The sequence below is a fragment of the Anopheles nili genome, chromosome 3 (assembly GCF_943737925.1).
Source record: "Anopheles nili chromosome 3, idAnoNiliSN_F5_01, whole genome shotgun sequence".
Taxonomy (NCBI): Eukaryota; Metazoa; Arthropoda; class Insecta; order Diptera; family Culicidae; genus Anopheles; species Anopheles nili.
The window spans coordinates 69,955,353-69,973,067 of NC_071292.1; the positions used below are offsets into that span (position 1 = coordinate 69,955,353).

The window sequence follows — 17,715 nt, forward strand, 5'->3', positions numbered from 1 at the left end:
CTGAGGACTGACTGAGGGCAAAACCTTTAGCAAACCTCCATAAAGTGACGCGTCTCGCAGTCTGCGAAAAGCTTCCCATCCAATAGGCTGCACACGATAGGATAGTAAAGCTTGGTGAAGCTTGGTAAGTTTGCAAACTCAGGACAGTTACGCTGCACAGGCTCTTTTCGGCTTTAGTTGGCTGATTATGCCCACACAAACACAGCACACTGACCTCGGTTGGCTCCGGTGATTGAGCTTTCACACACAAAAGGACACCAGACCTAGGCTATTAGCAGGATCGACAGGATGTCTAGCGGAACTAGCGAGGTGAAAACTCCCGGCCAACACCGTAACTCGACGCTACGGTGGTCCGAATCCAAGTGTCGTTTGCCGAAGCTTGTCGGATTCATTGTAACAGTGAGCTGGTTGGAAGTTTCACTCAACAGAACTCAGGAGATTGTAAAGAAATCCATTCTCTCACTAAAATGGCGGCTGATCAAATGAACGTTCGTTACCGCAACTATACTCACGATTTAAAAAGACAGGGTGTGCTTTCCAACCAACGATAACTTGTTTACATACTCGGTATTGATGGTATTTGGCATTAGATGGCTGTTTTATAAAATTTTCATGAACAACTTGGCTCATTAAAATTATTTATAAGCTTCGGCATTAATTAGCTGTAATATGCACTATAAATTTTCTTTTCCTTTTGTGTGTGCAATGATTCTTGGCCTTATTTAAACACTTTAATAGAACTTGTGGCTAATAAGCAAGCCCTCATATTTAACTTCAATCATCCAAGCCATGTTCAGTCCCCACGTGAAAGTGAGATTTATGCTTCTCACTATGAACGTGGCTGAGACCACGTTGCCGCAACAGTCCACGCCGCAATATTGAAAACGCGCGTGTGCAACACCCAAAAACTCATCGGCAGGTCACCAGCACTCACTCTCATAACATGGGCTCATGTTTCGCCCGGGTCAGCACTCAAGTCTCAGCAGTCTGCTCGATAGCTCCTCTTTTGACGCTGAACTTGGGAGCACGTGTACCACGCATTCAAGCAAAACATACGCACACATTTCGATTTTCTTGTTTTCCTTTGTTTCCACTCGGTCTTCAGCTGGCCAACATCATGGTGCTCGTGTAGATTATGCTCGCTATGCTTGAGGAGAGCAAGCAAAAAAGAGCTGCTTCACTAGTGCCAGAGCGGTTTGCCAAAAATTTTGAGCATCGTCATTTCAAACACAATGTTCACTCGGTTTTCCGAAGAAATTACTTACTGAAACTCTCTTTTAAATGGCATGTTTCAATTATAAACATCAATCTAATTCAAGTCGAAGCAACTAACCCTGTACTGATCACTGGATGTGAGCTCGTTTGCTTGATCGTTTGATCAGCATCTTGCGCGTGCTTGCACATAGCTACATTACTGTCACTCGGAAACGTCAACCTAAAGCGCTAAACCGCGGGATGAAACAACCAAAGTGCGTCTCAGAACATTCACAACTCGTATAACCTTTTGAAGATCCGTTAAACTTGTGATATTAGTTTGCTGCAACCCGTAAGTTTGTGTAGTGTGTCAAGCATAAGTAATCGTAAGCAGTTTTTGTTCCTCAACGTTATGATCAGTCTCACTAAGCAAATGCAAGTTGCGCAAGCAGATCTCTGCATCTGCTTGCTAGCGCTATTCCTTATCTACTGCGGTAGTGTTTTTATTGTTTTCGCCGAGAAGGTCTGTTGTACCAGGCCATCAGAGTTCATCGGGTAGAACAATATTTTCCTACGCCCGACGTGCTCTAACCTAAATCAACGTTAATTAGCGAGCCCCACTACTCGCGCAATCTTTCAATGAAGTGACCATTGCGTGAACAAATTCGATTGAAACGGCGTTCTGAATAGAAGCAATTGATTATTGGCGATTGATCATACATGATAGGACGGCATAAATGATTTCATGCGGGCAGTACGAGTATCGTGAGTACATACGATCCGTTTGAAGACGTAACCTTCTTTTAAATTTACTTAAACTCGTGTTCTTGATCTATTTAAACTATATCTGCCAATTGGCAAAACAAAATTAATAAGGATTTTGGAGAAACAAGACCAATCATTTGGCAATTCTTGTTGTTTATTACACTGGTAAAATAAACGTTCGTGAATGAATCACAACACGTTAATTAATCATTTTTTGTTGCAAAGTGAAAACCATTCACGTGCATAGGTGTTAATCCACGATGGCAACATAGAAACCTGTGATAATTCCGATCATTCAACACTACTTCAACCGGCTTATCAATATCCCCATGATCCCCCTGATGAATCATCCTACCTTCGCATAGTCCCTCGTACAGTGCCTTGCTACTATTGTGCAAGAGGTTTGGAATATTTTTGTTTGCAAACAATTAGCGGCTCGGAGCGAAGTCAACATTGACAATCTAGAAACGAATGAGCTCGTGATAAGCCGTAATGCGTAGGGCTGTAATTTAGATTCTGGAATGTTACACCTACTGAAACCGTCGTAAGGTGCGAAATGAAACAAATAAACTTCACAAAGTTTCATCACCATTTATATGATGCTCACTTTGTGTCTTTTATAGCAATTGCTAGAACACTTTTATTACTGCAGTTGATAGTTTCCACAATATTACTTCAATTGTCTGCAGATAGTATTAGCAGATAACTACGAGATACTGATCATGAGGAAAACGCAACGCTTAACTGAACATATTCATCAACTTTTTTCTCACTACATTTGACTATGATTTAATACAAAACTTACTGAGAAGCAGAGCTCGTAACGCGAGTCAACTTCAATATCGTTAGGCAAACGAAGCTAATGCACTGCTTTCAATATGTACGAACTTGAATCGCGTATTCTCGTCGTGAACACGGCTCACATCGGTTCAGGGCTATGAGAACTTTTGGTCAATTATTATTGAGTTTGCAAACTAGTTATTTTGACTAACTAAAAAAGGGGGGACTAACTAAGAGGGATGAGTTAATTTTTTTTCTTTTCAAATGCATATTTTGTGCATGAATTATTTATATTATTCGTTTATATTTATCTTGATATTCGGCATATATTGAAGCATTCTTCTGCCGCTGTTCGGATGCGGCTCAGTTGTTTAAAAAGCCGCCCCGCACCATGCTCCCCAAGAACGGACGTTGAAGCTAAAGCTACAGCTATCCGGGGCAAATTAAAAGAAAGCTCCCTTTAAGCACTTCAGCGCTTGGGCCCGATCGCACTCATAAACGGTAAACGGCAACAAAACACACACAAAAAAACCATAAGCAACTGTCTGAGCGATAAACGGCAACTTTGGAGACGTCTTCAGCCACGAAACGATCGCTTGACGGTTGATGGAAACTTTTGCTCCAACCACCCAACCGATTGGCCGACTCTGGAGGTGGAGGACGCAAGGTGCGAGTTTTTGTGTTGGTGTTCGTTAAAACGTGAGAATATTTCGCAAAAAGTTCCGCGCGCACATTGCCCCATTATTGGTGTCTCGTCGCCGACGACTTTTGACGTCAGTGACTCCTGCCTCGTGTCTCGGCCAACCAATGGCCAGATACTAACAAACAATACCGTCCCAGTAATGGGGAAGCCAGCTGGCAGGCGTCAAGGATGTGGCGCCTCCTTTTGCCGTGGTGGGATGGGCGGAATTTTCGCGCCCGGTCCCGGGAAGATAAAATTCAAACGACCAACGCGAAACGCGACAGAAATTAAATAAGACAATATTATCTATCCGCGCAACAATTTTCCTTTCCATTATTAAATACTTTCAACGGAGCGAACCGACCTGGCACATATCCTCACGGGTTGGTGAGAAAATTTGCCATAAATTTTCCCACGTTTCTAGCTCGAGCGGGAGCGCTAGAGGTTAGTTTTTCTAAGGGATACGAGTGAAGCCATGGAATTGGAGGAATCCACGATGCACCTGAAGAATCGGCCCGGTCGAAGGTCGGGCGTTCAAACTATCGTTGCCAGGAGTCGGTGGAGCTATTGTAACGGATGGGCAAAAGGGACACCTTCCGCAAACCAACTCCCCGTTACCCCAGGAGCAGCGTAATAAAAGTGATGAAAATAGACATGGCCGTAATATAGCTTCTTCTCTTTCATCCTGACTTCCGGGTAATATCTGTACGTTATGTCACGAATTCGATATCGTTTGGATTGGACATTTTCACGCATCCCCCTATTCCGGTGGCAACAATGGCTTATCTGATAAATAATCTAATATAGCTCCTCTGCGTCATGTAACAGAGCTGGCCGACGAGAACCAATTGAATTCGGCCCCTGATGCCCATGACTGGGAGCGACATCTAAAAAGAAACTCTGCCAGGATATACGTATAAAAGGATTCTTTTTTAATTCTAAAATAAAGAAAGTTCTCATTTTGTTCTTATTTATACAAAATCTGATTATTGTATCCTCTTATATTACACTTGCACAATCAAAATAACTATTTGTCTTGTTACAATGTATCATATACGGGTATTTTAAGAGATTTTTGCAATATCGATTTTCCGGGAAACCCTTTACCATTTGTTGCTTCAAAGAATATTTTCCTTTTCCTTCACGAACCACGACACCGGATAGCCACGGGTCGTAACCGTTTATTTTTCGTTAGCATTCGGATTGCAACCGATCGAAGAAGCCAACCATGGGGAAAGGGTGATACCAGCCAAGATAGAATGTTTCGTTTTTTCCTTCAATATCACCTGCTATCATTTCTTTTTGAAAGCTGGCATACTGCCGGCTACCGTCGACGGTCAATATCGGACCATCGTATATCTATTTATCTGTCCACCTTACGACACCGGTCGGCAGACGGCAGGATGTTTACTATTACAGTCTTCGGTCGGGATAGTCCTTGCAGTTCCAATAAGCCGAACGATTCCGCAGGTGGGATTTTTCCTGATTATGGTGGATTTGAACAAGCGATTTCGTATATTTCCAACGTTGAACCAAACTTGAATGTACTGTTAAATCCTTAAAAGGACATTTTTATATGCACTCTACGTGGTAATGATGTACTGAACGAAAACCGTCCATCGGAACCTTGGAGCAAAAATATAATAGCATTTGCAAAAGAGCTTTTTCCGAAACACGCACGCATTTAGCAAAAGCCTTGTAGTTTCGATGGAAACATGTTATCCTTATTTTTTATTCTTCCAACGCCTACTGCAACTATCGAATCCTTCTGATAGTCGGCATCCAACCACGATTGCACCACGAAAATAAACTCCCCTCTCGGGCTCATCTGCATACGGGAACTGCTCTGCAGACATCCAGCTGGGACCGTTTCATTCCGAACAATCAACATTGTTCTCGAGGGATGATTGGATTTTTTACCACCGATTGGATTTCTTCATTCACAAACACACACGCACACACAGCAGCCCATCATTCTGCTGCCCACGGCCATGTCAAAATAGATGGAAACGAGCGTAGGCCGCTGGGGGAGATGTTTCATTGGATGGCTAAAAAAAAAGGAATATAGTAAACGAGATCAAATGCGAGAACATGCGTTGCTGCACTTGCACCCCGGCGCCTGGAATTGTACCGGTGCATGATCGAATGCAATTCAGTGGAAATGCCGCCGGGTACGTAGTTCGTTTGTCGTCCTTTGGAAGTTGCGCGTGTGGTAGGATGTTTCCGTGCGAATTTGACGACTACTCGTGGAATTTTGCACTCGTGCCTGTGCTGATAAAGGACCAGCCCTTGTGGCCCTTGTGTGCGGATTAACATGCTAGTTTGGAAGCAGTTCTCTTTGTTCGATACCATATTCGTAGTGTTGAGTTGAACTCGGTCAAACAGTTACTGATAAACGCACCTCAACTTTTAGCTTCAGGCACTTATAGTACTTGAGCTAGTGACATTACTATTTTTAAAACAAATTTTGTAGTTGATTATTGACGTCTCTTCATGAGCTTACTTGACTTACGCCTTAGTGCCATTTTTGCCAATCATTAATCTCATCCATTTTGGAGGCGCTGACTCCAATTTAAGATTTCATTCTTATTCTTGGCATACTTGGTTCTATCCGGAGGTTCTACCAAATAATCTTCTTCTATTTTATTCATTTTTTTTGCTCTAAGTAAACGCCTGAAAACTGCTCCAGACAGCCATGCAGCGCATCCAAAATCCGGCCAAAGTGGCCTTACGGCAGCAAATCAAGCAGAAATTGCAAACCCTTACGCTCGAGGATCGTCAGCGTCAATCCGGCATCATCATCGAAAAGGTAGCGCTGGTTCTCGTGCGACTATAACCAACCCGAACTAATCCGCATTTGCATGCTGTGTACTTTTTCAACTCAATCAGGTTATGGCACTTCCATTCTACGGACGCTGTCAAAGGATAAGCATCTACCTCAGCACCGACACCGAGGTCAACACGAAACCTTTGCTAGAGAGCATGTTCCAACAACGGAAGCAGGCACGTGAGATGGGTCAATCCGCATGCTTGTTAGAGATTTTACCTTGTATCTTTAAGTCATGAAAAGCAGCTTTGTGGCGTTTCTCACGAACTAAAACGATAAGAGTGATTTTAAAAATTATCCCACATTACTGGGGCTCAATATTGAGCACATCTTTTGTCGATTCGAACAAAAACCCGGCACTATAAAGTTCTTTTAACTATGCGCGGGATATTGTAGAATAGGAACAAACGTCGATTTACGTTTAAATACGTGCTTGAATGACTTTTTTTCTAAAACCCCCAGCATGATGTAACAAAAATCTCGCAAGAACGGACAAGAAAAAGGTTCGTTTTGCTCCACTTGCGTGACGTTGATCTGACGGGTAAAGGCAAAATCGAGCTCGATAATTGTCATTTCTAATGATATTGGCAAACGGTGGGATGGTTCTGGAACAGCTTCTGGGTTCTTTCGCCGGAGCAAGTGGATCCACCAAAGGATAATCGTTGCCCCTACCGACACGATAGTGATATTGAATTTTCCACTCCCAACCGCGTTTGGTCGGATAATCTGGGGGAGATTAATCGGAACAAAATTGAACAGAACCAAGGGAGCATTTATACCACGCTCGGGCGCAGAGTCGGAAGTAAATTAGGCCATAAATCGTGCCAAATGGCTGACATCCTTTACGTTCACGGATTCACTTCCGCAGCAGGGAAAGCAATTATGCATCATCGATCGACAAACTGGTAGGCCATCGGCAAACAAACGGCCGTACCATAATCGAAACATCATAAGCCACACTAGCTCCCGTCAGGGAGCCAGGAACGTGGCTGCAAAACAGTGAAATGGGAACGGGGCGCAATTTCGATTACCGGATATCGATGCGGAATTTCTTCCTCTTTATCGCCCCACCAGGAGGGTTGCAAGCTTCTTGCTCATCCGCTCCCTGTTTCCACCCGTTGCAGGTGTTCGTACCGACGTACAACCGGAGCGCCATGAAGATGGTGCGAATCAACGATATGGAGGATTACGAACGGCTGCCGACGACTGCGTGGAATATCAAACAGCCCCCGTTCGACGATGTAACCCGCGAGGATGGGCTCGCAACAGGTGGGTGTAGCCTTCCGGTCAGGGCATCATAAATTCACCTAGCGAAGCGTACAGCAACGGGCCATTACCTGCGATAAGTTGCTAGGGATTGTTCGCCATCTGCACCCATTCCCAGCGGCAGGTCCTAGAACAAAGAATGTGTTTCAATACGCGTGGAGAAACGGAAAAAATGCCTTCAAAGTGGAAAATCTATTCCATTTCCAACGCGTTACGTCTGTGCAGTGTCACTGTAGGTTTTTAATTGCATTGCTTCGTTCCTTTCGCTATATCCCAGGACTAGATCTAATAATCCTCCCTGGAGTGGCTTTCACGAGTGTGGGCGGACGTCTGGGTCACGGTGGAGGATATTATGATCGATTTTTGAGTGAGTACTTTGGTAAATTTCCCAACACACCGCAACGCACCACACACCTGGTTGGGGTTGGATTCCGCGAACAGATTGTTACTGGTGAAGAACTACCCTCTGACGAGCACGATGTTCCAATTGATTGCGTTGTAACGGCTGAATGAGTCCGGTGAGTGGATTTTAAACCAACCGTTCGTTCCAGAAGAACACCATTTCTGTATTTTATTTCTCTCGTTGAACGTTTTCTAGTACCTTCCAGTTGCAGATCGTCTTCGCGATCATCGCCAAGGTACTTCACAAATGCTATGCAAAATTACAATAAAATAAGTACAATTGCTACGAAATGTAACTAAACATGTTTAAATATTATCTTAACTTAACAGTTCTACTCCCATTCTTCCCAAAGTGAACATAAAAACAACGACTTACTCATTTTTACCATGTTCTTTCACATCAAACTTCCCTTGTTTCACCTCACCAACGTAATCTCATCTTCTCACGATTTGTCATGCGTGTTGCATACCTGCTAGGCGCTTATGCTTCAATGAAATGCATTTCCAACGTAAAATTTAAACATTAAAAAAGTTTACAATTTTGTTAAATATTCCGCAAAATATAGCTATCTCTTGCGCCCTTGCAGCACAGGTATTGTAGATGGTATAATTAATTGATATGAATAAAAACTCTTAATAAACTTTAGCTTGGAACAACCGTCTTTCTGCCATCAGCAATCTGCTTTTCCGCACACCATGTTTTTCGGAATCGGTCACTTGAGAACATGTTCGGAAGAGGAGTAGTAACAAGAACTTCAACAACGGCTCGTGGTTTTTGGGATTTAATATTTTTTATTGCTCTTCATTCGCGATTTTCCTTTGCGCTTCGCTTGTCCAGCATACGCAAAATATTGTTCGCTAGTCGTTATTTACATTTTACAAAGGTATTTGCCTATTTACATTACATTCCAAGCGCAGCTGTGCTCCACCGGACGCTAGCGTGTGGAGGCGTCCATACTTTACCGAGTGTTTTTTTTTCCTATTTCGGTACCATTATTACTCTTTCAGTTTGGGCGGCTACCAGAGGGGTCGTCCAGTGTCACCGCACGCGAAAACTCGATACGATTCTTCTTCTTTCTTTCTTTCTTCACCGTGCCTTCTGTCTAATCAGCGGTCCTACGTAATGACTAAAATCACAAGATAAAAGGTTGTCGTGTTTCGTACATACTTTTTTTTCTCTTCGCTGCCCATTCGCCAGCTCCTTTTACTGCCACGTGCTTTGCTTTTTGCGTTTATTATTCAATCCATTTTTCTCCCCCGATTTCCTTTTTCCACGGTTATACGCCGGCACGTCTATAGCACCAGTAAATGAAATAAAACTGAATGATAAGCATACAACGAGCCTCGATTATTGGAATTGGTAACCGAGACCGCCCGGCGACATTTTGTATTTCGTAAGCTTCACATTGCTACAGCACCTTTCGTTCGTGACGGTCTTTAATATAAATTCGACGAAACACGAGCGGTTCGGGATGATTTCGTTTGATCAATTACGGCCCTATTACCCAGTTGGGCATGTGGAAATCTTTTACTGGTATCCCTACCATCCGTTCTTTACATTTCAGCAACATAAAACATGCTTTCCTACGACCCTTAAATAGTAAATAATACAATTTATGAGCAACGGCTTCTTGCGCATCAAACACCCGTCGATAAGAATGCTCCATCGGAACGTAATCAACGCAATTTACGTGAACTTTCCCCGGCTAGCTCGTTCATTTACAAATGCGGCAACATCGCATTGAAATCAGTCCCGTTTCCGGTCGGTTCTGGGTGTCGACGGGGTGCTAAACATCCTGTTCGGTCATCCCGTTCCACTTACCGATTCGCAAACGTAGCGAAAAGGTCGATTCGCTTCTTTTATTTCATTCCTTTCGTGTTAACTCCATTGTCCGCACTTCCGGAACATCCGGAATTCCTGTTGTAAGATGTCGTCGTTTTGCTTGCCGTAGTCTGGATTTAATTATTTTAAACATACTTTCCGTACTTCCGCAAGGAGACACTGCGGTGTACACCACCATCTTGTTCGACGGCTTATCTCGACTTACCATCTCTTAGCGAAACGTTAACCATCTCAGTGAACCCGAGAAACGAAGGCGTTTTCGGTATTCGTCTTCTAAACACGACGAAAAAAAAACTAAAACCCAAAATGCTTGAATGTGTGCGCGCGCCAAGGAAGAAGTTTTTCCCTCAGGGTGTAAAACTTTCTACACCATTTCCACCGTCGGGCAGAATCCTTTTCACCCCCGAGCGAGCCGAAGGAATTAAAAAAGCCATCACATCCGTCGATTGTGCCCGATGCGGCGCCGATGGGAAAATCTCGCGTACCGGGTACCCTTACAGGATGCCATTTTGTAGCCCGGCACGGATCGCGGCGAGGTCGTACCGAGGTTGCGAATTCAATTTTCCTCACCCGCATTCGATCATCGAGCTTTGCTTTTTCTTTTTCTTTTTAGCTTTGGCTGTTTGCCATCCACTGGAGGCCCTAGAAAGTGAAGGAATGTGAATCCTTTCGGAAAATTTATCGCCATCACACGCGGGAAAGTAGCCTATTATAGGGCAGGGTCGGCAAATGAAGGTTGAGATGGAAAGGAAAAGGACCAATTCAGCCCCCATGAAGCCATCGTGAGATACTTCCCATCGAACGATCAATTTTCTTCTCTCTTTTCCTGCTGCTTGCCACTCGCGCGAGATTTCTTTCCGTGCGACTACCGGAAAACTCGGATCAACCTCACCGAAACAGACCCCAATCCCGGAGAACTGGAGGATGCAATGCACGGAAGCAAATTAAATTCCTCCGGGAAATTATCATCGTGCTGGATATTCCGCCACCACAGCCAATCCAGCGCGGAAAAGACGCCTACGATCCGTGGAAGACAATAAACGAAGCACAGGAAACTTGTTGTTTGCTCGCTAATGAAATCAGTCAAGAAAACAACCAAGTATAGAATGCACCGATCTCGCTGTTCTTCATTTCCACACTGCAAAAACCCATCGGTAGAAAGTTGAGCAAGACGATGGTCCTATTCGGAGGAACATAGACGCTTGTCCGCTCACCTAATCCCAACCGGGAAGAGTTGCAAATCGACTGAACGAACTATGGTATGTCCTGCTTAAGGACTCGTTCGTTTGTTTTATCACCCAGCTCGCTACCACGCCGGTTTATCGCGTTCATTTTCACCGTCCATCGCAGGAAGCGGTTGCAGCAAAAGTTTATAATTGCCTCGCGGTGAAACACAATCGTTCGCGCGCGGAGATGAATTATTCGTACGAGGATTTCGTTACAACGGCAGGAAAAGGATGCGGCGGCTATCCTTCATCACCACTTCCGAACGATGGATGGAAAAAAGTGAGGCGAAATTGCACTTTTCAGTTTGAGTTTCCACGATAGGGCGTTAATTCCGGTGTCGCGAAAAACAAGAACGACCCGGTCATACTATTATCCTATCGTGTTTAAGGTGTGTTATTAGGATCCTTTTTTTTTGCACCTGCTATAACTGGGGTAAAAACTCTAATTTCAAAACCACACGGACTGGATGAGAAGAGATACAACAGGGCATACAAAAGGCAACACAGTACGAGTCGGTGAAAGGATCACGGCTCGTTTAAAACTCAATCATCTCGGTCGCAGGCATGAACCAATCCAGTTGCACCTGCCTGGTGGCGAAAGGGAGCAAAAGGCGAAATCTAATCGAAACCAACATACGGCAAGGGTCAGAGCGATAGATGAACAAACGAACAACAAACAAAAAAAAGCAATCGAGCGCACCAACCCACCCCAGAAAGCCCTTGCAGGTACACAGAGGCCAATTTCCTGGACCGCCTCCGCAGGATCAAGGAAAACACGAGCCCGAGATGAAGCGGAAAATTAATTCACTTTCAAAACATCGATCAACATCAAAACTAAATTATCATTATTTTCGACTAAAAAACTCGTTCTCACCGTCACTGCCGCCGCCGTCGCTGTTGACATTTTGAGGAAGCCTGCGCTGATGGATTGGCCACCGATCGGAAGTGCCATCAAAGCCGAAGGGAGGCCTTGCAATGTTCGCTTCCTTATTCGTCCCCTTCTGAACGGCAAATGGAAACGTAATGAAACGGCAGCGCTGCTACGACGGCGGTCGGGCGGGAGATGTTGAGCAGGAAAGGTACAATTTTCATCAGGACGTTGGGGTCTAGTCTTCGGTATGGGATTAAAATAAGGATAACAATTTAAAAATGAAACGCTTAAGCTAAACAGCAGGGAAAAAAATCACGTCACCCTTCGCACACAGTTACGCGCACAATCCCGCGCTATTAGGGTTGATTTTGTTTTCGTTTTCGCACCAACCGATGTCCTTTAGCGGATCGCGAGGAGAGAATATGGGATGTGTCGCTCCTTTTTCCTTCGACTGCCGGTCAAATCATGCTACCGAACATGCGCTTACCACGCGTCAGTATCAAACTGACCACCATCACCGACAGCAGGAAGAAAACGACGCTCAGGAAGTAGAAAAACCAGCGGCACCGGCTCCGGAACTGTTTCTCCTTCTTCATCTTTTGGCGCAGCTGCTCGGCCCGTGGAACGTCCAGCGTGAAATCCGATTCAGGCCTAGTTGAGGGCTATGGGAGGAGCAGAATAACAATAATGCACAACGTTAGTTAAACAAATTCATCATACGAAATCTAATAAATTGTTTATTGTTTAGCGAAATCTCTAAATCAACGAGGCCTTTTCGATGCAAACATATTTCTGAAAACAAATTTCAACATTAAAATTAAATCGTTCTTATCTGCACTAATGTTCACCATTTTTACTCCTCATTGGCCAATCATGAAATGACTCAAGCATCCAACGATAAAACGATATGCCACGAATGGCTCACCGTATCAAATATTTAATAGAGTATTTAGTGCGGCAAACAAGGTTATTAACCGTACGGCGGGAAAATCATGCGGGATTTAAAATACAACAAAAAATCGCTCCTCTTCAGCCCGGCTTAACGTTTTTCCCGCTGGCATTTCACGCTCTCGCTTTTGACTACTTTCTCCACCCGCTGCTCCGGGGCTAGCGCTTCTTCCGTGGTTGATTGAATTTTCCTCTGCGAACGATCTGCATCCTTCTCACCACGCGTTCGGCTATGTTCCATTGTGTGAGTTTGTGCGTAAGTACGTGTGCAAGTGCCTGTGCTTGGATAGATGGTTGGCCGTAACAGCTCATTCAAGCAGGGCAAATTTTAAGCCAATCTTCTCCGACCCACTCGTGATCGTTTGGTTCATGGCATCTAACCCACCGATGGCGCTGTTTACTGATAATTTAATCACCTGGCCAAGCTTTTTCTTCCATCTACAGCATCGTGAGTATGAGAGACGGAATGTGACCACCGGATTGGCCACGACAGCATGATGAATTCAATACATAATTTAATTAAACATTCCGTAATCGACATTAAAAATCAATGCAATCACTTCGGCGATAGAAATCGATGGCGCACCATTGCTACCGTTGAAGGATGGAAGATGGCGTTTGCTACGAATAGCGCCTGCAGAAGATAATGTGGAGATCTTCAGCACACCAAAAGTCAGTTCGAAACTCGGTGAGTTATTTGTGTCTTTCGTCGAAAGTAATTAAATCGCAAAAATTTCACTTCGTTACAGCTGACGCTGCCAGCTGCTCGACATGGACTAATTTGGAATTAAAACCAACACACCCGCTGCTACATGTACAGTGCCTTTGTGAGGGCATTGGATTTCACACTGTGATTAGTAACTGGATCACAAAGCACGTACAATAAAAGAACAATATTGGTTTCCAAATATTTTTAGTCTAAATCATATGTTTTCTAAATCTTATGCACGCATCAAATATATGATTTTGATAATTGTAAGGAGTGTAAACATTCAAACACCCATGAGACAAACAAGTGCATAGATTATCCACGGAAAACCGTCGTAAAATGCACTAGAAACGCTTTAATTTTACATACAATGAACCACAATCGGCTCAGCTATCTGCAACCCTCTTTGTCAGCTGCAGTTGTCATCGCGCTCAATTGCACATGCCATATTTCAGATAAGCCAAAAGCCTAAAGCCTTCATCATTCCGTTCCATTTTAGACAGCGCTCGATAGGGGCTGTCTGCATTTTGTAGGCCCGAAACCCGCCATAAGTTGTCTCGAAAACTCACCGAAATGTTCCACCACATTTGATGGCGCGTGCACAAAACCAGGAAAATCGTAAAACCGGCAGAAAAATTACCATTTCCAAATGCAACCCAAGCTAGATGGGAACCGTGACGGGAGGAAACGACACAACAAAAAAAGGAGAACGTAAAATCTTCGCAATCAATTTAACTCCTCGCCAAACGGTTCCGGCTGGTGAGCCGTGGGACGATCCAGTGCATCCCTCTGTTTCGTGGGTCGCCATTGTGAAGTGCGCTCGAGTGCAGCGGACGCCCGGTGGCTGCTATGAGTGGGCAATAAATCAGTGTAAAGCTTTACGCGCCTCCATTCGGCGAGAACGCAGCAGCACAGGTTGTTCGTTGCCACTGGCATTCGTCGTTCAGTGGACCGAGAACCGTTTCCATGGCAACAAACCATCCTAACTTGGTTGTGGGTACATGGCCGAAGTATCGGTTTACAGCGTTTCTCAAGTTGAAACTAGCACGTAGAGAGGATCACTGTGCTTCATGTTTCGCACATTTAGAGCATACAGCCAACCACCCAACTGAGATGAATTTGAAAAGAAAGACATGATTGATCACAATAGCCACATGGACTCTTCGGACTGTAGTGTAGCGTGATCAATTCCATTCAAAAATCGCCACTTTTCTTGGGAAAACGCAGAGCTTCTTCACATTCCAAAATGACCATCGTAATCCATTTCAACTTGCGTGTACGTAAAATATGTAATGCATAGCAGGCTCGAATTTCTGACGAAATATGCAGACCAGACGAGAAATATGATTTATCATATTTCAGCTATCTGTCATATGTTTTTTCTGAGATAGTTTTCATCCTCCATCTATGAAATATTCAATCATTTCTCAAGTATCATCGTTGTCATTCTAATGAACCAAAAACGTTATTATCGTCTTGCAATATGTCGTACGACCAAATACAGCAACATTCACCCGCGTCGGTCTCGTAAATCAAACGCCTATCAATTGAGCAATTGCACCCTACGCCATCAAGGAATGTAGAACCGATTAACCACAGCCAAGAATGCCTCGCCCCGAACTGTGGCGCAAGAAAACGCACAACCGCACGGCAAAATTGCGCGACGCGTCACGATAACGCGACGTTCCTCGCCAAGATTCCATCCCAGCACACCTGCATCACAGTCAGTTCGAGCTCCATCGAACACGTGCACGCCAGTGTCGCTTTTGGTTTTGCCATCGCATCCTACGAGACAGCGGCAACGTGCCATGCTCGACCGATAGGCGCGCTTTTGGTTCGGTTCGTTGGCTACGCCTTGCCGGTTCGATGGTAGCATGCCGATCACACCAAAGCGAAGATGCCATTTCCCAGCAGCGAATGGCGCACGCGTACACAGTCGTTCCGATGACCTTCCGCCGGTGGCGTTGGGTTCGACCCGCCTGGACAGCTCGTCAATTAAGGCTTCTTCTCTGGCAGGCGACGACGTGCCATCGTAATTTCAAAGCACCCAATACGGCCTGCTGCCGCGTGACGATTGGCCAACGGAACGGAAACTTGATTTTGTAGATAAAACGAAGATCGCGATCGTCTTGCTTCCTCACCTTCCATCACCGGTCGGTGGGCCGATGGAGCGTAAAAAATATGCTCTGTAGCTCATATTGATACCGAATAACAATCACCCAACGATTGTTGACCCCGTATGACGCTGGCACGAGCTCATAAGTGATTTGTGGGGGCATTAAAATTCATTTAAAGTGCATTTAATTACTAATTCTTACGTGAACTGCCCATCCGCTATCGAGTTTCCTTTTACAACGCGTTTAAACTCCGGAAACACACGCGCTAATTAGCGGAATAGGCGACACTTTGTTTTGTTTTTTTTTTGCTCTTAAATTGTTGATTAATCGACGACCTGTTTTACAAAATAAGTACAATCAGCGAATGGCGAGCGTGGAATAAATGGGTCTATTTTAAATGCGACTGAACCGAATGGGTTTAGATGCGGAAAGAAAGGAAACTGCGCTTTTTGAAGCTCGCTCAAATACGATCACTCTTTGTCACGAAAAAGGTACGCTTTGTGAAGATTTTTAATGAACAAACAGCTGACGTTTCTGACAAAAAAGGATTCTCGTAACAAAAAGTAATTGTTATGCTCCTTATTGGTTAAAAGCAACCTCTATGTAACCTCAAGTCTTGAACAATTCTAATTTGAAGAATTTCTTATGTGTGCCAAGCTTTGACAACACTAACAAAGCTTAAACAAACTATAACAAGACAATACGCATTTCTTTCCAAAACAACTGAAACGATAGTGAAATTTGAAACTGTAGTTTATCGAGAATCGATCCTTACCATCAACCGGCGTACGTGACGTCGATGATGATGTAAAAAACGCCCATTAGAGCGACAATAATCTTCAACTTCTCACTCAGGTCGTCACATCCACCGACTTTGGCTTAAAAGTTCACAAATCACCAACGACTGCTGCGTCACAGTTCTCTGTTGTGCGGAACTACGAACTTATGCTCCCCCGCGACTCATGGTACCAAAGCCTTTCATCGAGGGATTCTACAAACGCCCCCAGCTGCATCCAAACCGTACCGAACCTGTTAACGTTTTATCATTTTTCTTACCACAACTCCTGCTGGTGAATTTTCTCTTCACCCTCCAGGGAACAGTGGGAGTAAGCTCAGCTCAATTTTCTTCACCCTCTTCGGCACACGCTAAAAGCACCGGCAGTGACTTATCGTGGCACAATCGCAATTTACGACACGTACCACGATTCAATATTCCCAATGCACGTCCATTCCGGCCAGCCTCCCTTTACGAGCGGGTGTGCGCGATACGACCCATCGCGTCGTTATGCTTATTATGATGATCCGAAGGGAGCGCGCTTTGACGAAAGGCCCTTTACAGGGTTTGCGTTTTTGCTTCAACACTCTGTTCACTCACTCCTTCTCAGCTGTCCCAAATGCATCCATTTTGCACCCCATTCCGGTCGGCGTGGTGTTAAGGTGCATTCGAAATTATGGATGCACTTTACGATCTTCTCCCTTTCCCGGAGAAGAGCTGTCGTTCCAATCCAAACTGACGAGGCGACCCCAGGCCGGTCTCAAACCGGGCCAAGATTTTGCCTAATTCGATTGCCATAATCGTTATGTGAACGCCCGCGTACGGCCACCGGGCGTGAGCATAATAGTCGATCCGCGGTCGACCACAAGCGCCTTCGATCGCGCATCGATCGTGGCACATGTCGTGACCAAAATTAGCGCCTTTGCTGGCGTACCACTGCAACCTGCTGGTTCGTGTTTGCATTTGGCCGCAAATCGAGCATGATTGCTGGGGAATTATCACCCGGGCGTCAAAGGCTCGCGAGAAATGTGAAGAAATTATCGGAACATCTTTGAGGAAAGTGCTTCAAAAACATAAGTATCCATAGGGGGTCATCGGGATGGGCAGCTCTTCAAATGGTCATTATATTGATTTTTTAATTCAAACATGCCCGCTCGGTTTCATTAGCCAATTAAGCAACCTCCGAATTCGGTGCTGGAGAAGAAAGCCATTAAATTTGATTACACTTCAAAGCAATGGGAACATCTTAATTGCGCGCTGGTAAATGTGCCCAAGTAATACGGTTGTGTAATACAAGCCGGGATGGCTTG

The 17,715-nt window shown here is 44.6% G+C and overlaps 2 protein-coding genes across 2 annotated transcripts in view; one reads left to right on the plus strand and one right to left on the minus strand.

Moving 5' to 3' along the window:
• The first annotated feature begins 1,433 nt into the window (after window positions 1-1,433).
• On the plus strand, window positions 1,434-10,513 carry LOC128725767 (5-formyltetrahydrofolate cyclo-ligase). Its single transcript, XM_053819537.1, has 6 exons — window positions 1,434-1,546; window positions 6,088-6,230; window positions 6,311-6,424; window positions 7,373-7,517; window positions 7,792-8,032; window positions 10,373-10,513. The coding sequence occupies exons 2-5, from the start codon at window positions 6,117-6,119 to the stop codon at window positions 8,025-8,027; spliced, it is 609 nt and encodes a 202-aa protein (XP_053675512.1). The 5' UTR covers window positions 1,434-1,546; window positions 6,088-6,116; the 3' UTR covers window positions 8,028-8,032; window positions 10,373-10,513.
• Window positions 10,514-12,314: 1,801 nt separating this feature from the next.
• The window catches only part of LOC128726640 (uncharacterized), a 43,178-nt gene continuing 37,777 nt past the window's right edge, over window positions 12,315-17,715 (minus strand). Inside the window, exon 3 of the mRNA XM_053820457.1 lies at window positions 12,315-12,518. Within this exon, the coding sequence (XP_053676432.1) occupies window positions 12,315-12,518 (204 nt within the window). The remainder of the gene's footprint in view (window positions 12,519-17,715) is intronic.